This window comes from Chrysochloris asiatica, unplaced genomic scaffold (genome assembly GCF_000296735.1).
Source record: "Chrysochloris asiatica unplaced genomic scaffold, ChrAsi1.0 scaffold00031, whole genome shotgun sequence".
Taxonomy (NCBI): domain Eukaryota; kingdom Metazoa; phylum Chordata; class Mammalia; order Afrosoricida; family Chrysochloridae; genus Chrysochloris; species Chrysochloris asiatica.
In genome coordinates this window covers 7,902,797-7,909,627 of record NW_006408549.1, presented here as the reverse complement: position 1 = coordinate 7,909,627, position 6,831 = coordinate 7,902,797, and the positions used below count along the sequence as shown (strand labels likewise).

At 37.2% G+C, this 6,831-nt stretch overlaps 1 protein-coding gene across 1 annotated transcript in view; it reads left to right on the top strand.

Annotated features, from left to right (window-relative positions):
- The window catches only part of INTS8 (integrator complex subunit 8), an 83,289-nt gene that overhangs the window by 37,272 nt on the left and 39,186 nt on the right, over positions 1-6,831 (top strand). Inside the window, exon 16 of the mRNA XM_006859210.1 lies at positions 1,502-1,623. Within this exon, the coding sequence (XP_006859272.1) occupies positions 1,502-1,623 (122 nt within the window). The remainder of the gene's footprint in view (positions 1-1,501; positions 1,624-6,831) is intronic.

Genomic DNA, 6,831 nt, shown 5'->3' with positions numbered 1-6,831 from the left:
AGTGTTGTATCTATCTTATTTGATTGTTCCTGTAGCACTTTCCTGACTTCTTCCTTATTTTTCTCAACTCCATTGTAAAGTGCTTTGAAACATTTTATAATTATTTTTCTGAATTTCTTTTCAGGCATTTCCAAGGCTCACCCTCCATCTAGAATGTAGTCCAGGTCTACCTCTAGGTCATTTGTCTCAGACATTTTATCTTGTTTTTGGACATGTGCTGATATGGTCATCTGTTTTTCCTTCTTGGACATGTTTTGGTATTTTTTTAATGCTTTCTGATTGCTCCCAGGTAGATGTGATCAGGATGTGGGCTTCCCTCTTCACTCTTCTTATTGCTTACTTCAGAGTAACTTTCACAGGTGTTGTCAGTCTCCCTGGTATATGGCAGTTGGTATTGGTTCTTGCCTACATTTTGGTGTTTTATAAAGTATCATAGTAGCTAAACTATATGGCAGCAGTTGCTGTGTCTTCTTGGGTAATATAGGGAGAGAAAGAATTCCCCAAAGGCAGAAGGGGGAGCATAAAATAGCAAAACAAACAAACAAACAAAAAATAAAAATCCCAAAAACTAGACTGTATACTGTAGTCTATAATCACAGAAAACAGAGAGGAAGCAGAGAAGAAGGAAAAAAAAAATCTGTAGCCTAATCTGAGTATTACTTTAATGTCCTCTTTCAGCTTCTTGCCTTCAAAGCTGTCTGATAGATTTCAAGATGCCACTGTTGGTTGTTGTGCTATACCTCAGTATTTAATTTAATTTTCGGCCTATTTTGTTTTTAAACTCTCTTTCCCTCTCCAAACCCCTTGTTCTGGCTTTTTCCATACTTCAAAAAAATAACAGTTCAGTGCTGGCTATTGGGCTGAAAGGATCTGTGCATGCATGGCAGAAGAACCCACCAGTGGTGAGTGTGGCGGTGTCCACTTGCTCAGGCACTCCCTCTAGTCACCAGAATGGAGGTGTGGAAACAGTGGGGGACCAATGAATAGACACCAGAAAAAAAAGAAAATCAGAGCAAACAAAACTGACAAAGTATATTGTCCACCTTTGCTCTGAGGTTCCTGTGACATTTTTCCATGGTGTGTCTGCTCCCATGCTTGGTCTTGCCGTTTGGCCTCGCCCAAGTTGTCAGCTTTGGGCCTTCAAACCAAGCAGATTCAAAAGTATGCAATTTCTTACTTCCGCTTCAATTTCCACTAGCTATAAGCCTTCAATCTTTAAAAAATATTCCTACCTGTGTGGTTCCGAGCTTTGGAGCTCTGTCCTGAATCTGCTTTGCCTGGTATTCTGTGGTATTGCTGATGGAGAACTTCACTGCACCCTCTACCTTAGCTGCCATCAAACCCTGCCTCCAAGGATATCGTCTTGTATTCCTCTGGATTAAGTGAGATTGAGATCCTCAGAGATTTACATAATGAACCACTTCACATTGTTCCATTCCTTATGTTTTTTCAACTGAATTATATTTTCACTTCATGCTCTTTCTTCTTTCCTTTTTTAAAGATATTCCTCTTCGTCAAGTTATAGCCGAGGAGTGTGTTGCTTTTATGTTAAACTGGAGAGAAAATGAGTACCTTACACTGCAAGTTCCCGCGTTTCTCCTTCAGAGTAATCCGTATGTAAAGGTAATAAAGTTTCATGTAAATTAAAGGGTTATTAGAATAGTATTACTATACTTGCTTCTTTAGATTTGTATTACTTTGGGAACTTTACTAATTTCTATGATACAATGTAATGGTGGACAAAAGCTTGTTGATTTATAATGAAAAGCAGTTTTTAACAATTCACTAGCCCTCTTGAATATTTTTCTCTAATAACCCTGTATCTCTAATAAGAATGTAAACAAAAATATTTAGTTAAGCAACAACAATTTGGTATAGCTCCAGGGTAGTCTAAAGGTTGGTTATACAGCTTTTCTTGTTTGGGTTCTTATAACCAAAGTCTAGTAGTTTTAAGCTATATTTAGCCCTGTCCTTATTCGGGGATAGAGATTTATATGAGCTGGAGGAAAACATCTGGGATGTATTTATACCCAATTTCCATTTTATCACTGTGCCCTTCTTTATAAATTCTTTGCTTCTCTAAGTTTGATATTCCTTATTCTTAATAGTATACATATTTATCAGTAATAATGATTTATTTTGTTAATTGTTACTGTTATTTAATTAGAATCTAACCTTTTTCCCATTTAAAGTAGAGTAATAGATATGTTCATAAGTTTCAGTTTTCTTAATTAGATCTGAAGCAGAAAAGGAACTCTGGTATCGTAGTAGATTACAAGCTGAGCTGCTAACTGAAAGGTCAGCAGTTCAAATCTATCAGCCGTTTTGTGGAAAAAAGGTGAAGCTTTATGCTCCTGTAAAGATTTAAAGCTTTGGAAACCTTATAAGGGTCGCTCTGAGTTGGAATCAATTCCACGGCGTATAACTACCACTACTATCTGTAGCAGAAAATATGTCTAGTTGAAAAAAAATTCATAAAGAAAGACTGGAGGATTTTTTAATATTCTATCTTTTATGTATAAGTGTATACCCTGAATAAACAATGGTCTTTCTCCTTTTCTGATCTTGTATATCGGTTTTTTTGGGGTCTTGTATTTAAAAGCAAACAGCAAAGTGAAACATATAGTGATTTGTTAATCTTTTTATAACTTTTAATCTCCACATTTGGTCCTTCAAATGTCTTGATTCTTATTTTCCATATCACCTTTCACTGTTCTTTATGTGCCCATAGGATAAGCACTCGATCTCAAGGTGAATAACCTGCCCCATTTTATCTTGAATCCATAATCCTTTAAATTTGTGGTTATCTAGGAACTCTCTTTTTTTTTTTTCCTTAAATGTTTTATTGTGAATTATGTGATCGTTTACATGGGAGAACATTAATTTTATATTGATAATATCGTATATCATCTCATTGCCATGGTTACAATCCCCTCCATGCATCATCAACCAACCAAAGGGTATACCCTGCAATCCTTCCCCCCGTACCCCCCAGGTCTTCAGCACACAGTCACTCTCCCTCTCTGGAGCTAATGTTATCTGGGAACTCTTGCAAGATTGTACTATTCTTTTATCTTTCTCTTTGGCCATTTATTTCTTCCTTCATGTTATATATATGAAGAGACTTCACAAAGTTTGTAGAAAAATTCCAGTATCTTTTAACCTCCAATTTTTTCCATTAAGATTTTGAAGCCCCCTCATATGTTCTTTTAGAAACTGAGCTCATTTTATTTTTACTCATTTTAATCCTTTGAAGACTTGATTTTAAAGATTTATTGATTTATTTCTCCTTTTCTACTTGATTGTTGTTGTATGCCGTCGAGTCAGTTCTGACCCACTGTGACCCTGTAGAGGGTTTCCAAGTAGTGGCTGGTGAACTTGAACTGCCGACTGTGCAGTTCAAACTGATTTTGAAGTCCAGCGCATTAACCCACAGCACCACAGTAGGATTCCTTTTCTCCTTTGTGTCTATTTAAAAAAATTATTGTCATATTTGAATCATTCTCTCCTTGGAATTTTAGGCATGGGATCATAGCTACCTTTTTGTGGAACTTTCTGGGAGATGAGTTTCTAATTTCAAGGATACTTGTCTGATTATGCCCAGCAGTCCTTTGCTTTTAGTAAGCTCTCAGTTGAGAGAACCATTTTGTTCCCAGGTTACTTTCATTTCCTTTTAGCATCTTAGCTTGTTACTCAGTGTTAGGGCAGTGTAGTGCTTCCTCTTTTTGCTTCCCTTAGCAGTAAACTCTGTTGAGATGGACATAGGTGAGTGTAAGTGCAGTGTGAAAGGGTTCAGTTGCCTAACTTTGGGTTAGGTAACTTCTCTGCTTCCAGTAGTCCCTTGACCAAAGAGCCTTCACTGAGACTTCTTATCTTATGATCTCATCTGGTAGTTAGGGCTTGTGTGATTCTTCTCATTGTTGGCACCTTGTTTTCATGTTGAGGAAAAAGAGAAAGAAGCCTAGAGAATGGGATTGTGTTTTGAAAGGAAGACAATTCAGAGCAGTTTTCCAAGTTCAAATTTGCTTTGGAATATCTTCCAAGATGATTATCATTATTATTATTATATGGGTAACAAAAGGTCTGGAAGAATGTTAACAATTGTTATCTCTGGGTAGTGGAACATTTGTCAATTTTTATGAATTTTTTTTTCTTTTCTATTACGTATTTTCTAATTTGTTTTCATATATATGAATTATCACATGAATGCAAGAAAAATGTCTAAAAATGATACCCTTTGATAATTCTATGAAACTGTCTAGTTTCCACCTTAGATCGGAACTGGAGCCAATGTAGTTGGCACATTGGCTTTTTTTGGCACATTGGCTTTTTCATTCTAGCAGTAATAGTGTAGGATATAGAACTGTGTTTTTAACATGGTCTTTAAGGCCTTTTGGGGATGTGGTAGCTCTCTATGATAAGCACTGGACTGTGAGACACAAAGTCAGTGGTTTGATTCCTCCTGCCGCTCTGCAGGAGAAAAATGAGGTTCTGTACTGCTGCAAATGTTTATAGCCTCAGAAGGTTCTAGGGCACGTAACAAGAAGAAGGCCTTTTAAGATGTGGATGCTGCTTTTCCCTACGTGTGTCTTGCTATGCCAGTTCTGTGTTGATATTAGCAGAGTTCTCTCACAGGTCCTTGAACACATGATGCTGTTTCATGCTTCTGTACTTTTATACATGCTATTTAATCACTTAGCTAGGTGCCCTTCCTACTTTTGCCTGCCTATAATGTTTCTTTTTTTGGGGAGTGAAGGATAGAAGTAAGGAGCTTGGGTTAGAACTGTGTGTAGGTGGTTAGGTCTAGGGTAAGCTTGGGACTTTGTTTAATGTTAGGGTTATGGTTAGGATTAGGGCTAGGAGCCAGGCTTGATCTAGTTTAGGGTTATTGTTAAGTACAATAAGTACCACAGTGTCTTGGAGAAAACAGACAGTTTTAGCTTAAATGAAGAAACAAGGCAGAGTGCATCAAACAGGTGACCAAAACACAGTAAAACATATATGTACCAAGAATGTTACCAGGTTTATTTTTTTCTTGAAATCGACTTGATTTCTTACTCATTTGGAAGTCTGTAACAACATTATTCCTTCTTTGTACTTTATGGGGTTTTTTGGTGGTGGTGGTGGTTTAAGTTGATATCTCTGGTTTCTTATTTTCAGCCAAGTAGGAGTCCTGAAGTGGTGCTGTGGCTTAATGCTCAAGGTCAGCAGTTCAAACTCACCATCCGCTCCATTGAAACCCTATACAGGGTCACTATGCGTCAAAACTGATTTGATGATACTTAACAACAATAACAAGCCTAATTTTAGGTTGAATACTTCCATTTCTGGGTTGAGTTCCTAGTGATATTGTCATGTATGTTAATCTCAGGTTGTTGTCTACTATAGTTGATTCTCTATCCAAAGAACTCGCTTTAGTAGTGTTTTGTAGGACTGGTCTGATTATTATACGTTTTAAAATTTTCTGTATCTGGAAATGTCCTAATTTCACCATCATATTTGATAGACAAATTTTCTGGGTATGTGATTCTTGATGGGGGTGTGCAGTGGCTTTGTAGGATAAGCAATTAGCTTTGAACCACAAGTTCAGCTGTTTGAGCCCTCCAGCCTATCTGAGGAAGAAAAATGAGGCGTTCTGCTTCTGCAAAGGTTTATAGCCTCACTTGCCCTATACATGGTGGCTGTGAGTTGGCACAGACTTGACAGCACATAGCAACAACAATGGTTCTTGGTTGCCAATGTTTTTCTTTCAGAGTTTTATGTATTTGTTATCTCATTTTCTTCTTGACTGCATAGAGAAATCAGAAATTAGTCTTATTAGCTCTCCTTTGTTGGGAATTTCTCATTTTTCTGAGCTGCTCTCGGGCTTCTTTGTCTGTGGTTATGAAAAGCTTGATTATAATATGTCTTGGTGATTTTTTTGGGGGGCAAATCCTGTTTAGAGTTGATTCAACTTCTTGGATGCATACCTTCTAGTCATTCATGATGTTAGGAAAGTTTTAATTTCTGTTTTCTGTTGTTGCTAAGTGCTGTTGAGTCAGTTTCGACTCATTGCGTCCATGTATAGAGTTTCTGAGGACCAGCTGGTGGGTTTAAACTGCTGACCTTGAGGTTAGCAGTCCAGTACTTATCCTATAGTGCTACACCAGGACTCTAGCAGATGTATATTGAGAAACTTGTTTTTAAGTTCACTGTTTCGGCCTTCTGTTGTTTCACTTCCATGTTGTTTTCTCAATGTGCGAGGGTCAGTAAAAAATTATCCACACTCTGGCTATAGAATTTATTTTAATCAACTTTTAGAAAAGGGAAATACATCATTTTTTGAAATTATCTCCTTGCTTTTTAATATGCATTGTCCATATGTCAACAAGCTTTTGTATTCTCTTATTAAAAAATGTTTTAGGCTGAGATGTGAACCACAAATGTAATGCTGTCTTCACTTCTTTATCAGTGGTGAATCTTCATCATCAAAGGGCTGCTTTCAGGGGATCAAGCAGGTGAAAGTCTGATGGAGCAAGAGAAAGACTGTGGAGGATGCTTTAACACCTCAAAACAGAGTTTTGATAGTAGACAAATATTTGTCAATAGTGTGGTGTGTGAACGTACATTGTCATGCAAGATGACAATGCCCTTGGATAGCAGTCTTCTTCATTTAAGCCAAAGTTTAGGTTCATTTCTTCAGTGAGTATCTCACTGTAAGAAGCCCTGTTGATTGTTGAGCCTTTTCCCTGGTAGTATTCTAATACTGGCCCTTGAGAAGGCCAGAAAACTAAGCATCAAATTTTCAGCTGTTTAATTTTTGAACTTTTTTTTGGTTGGCAGTTTCCATTA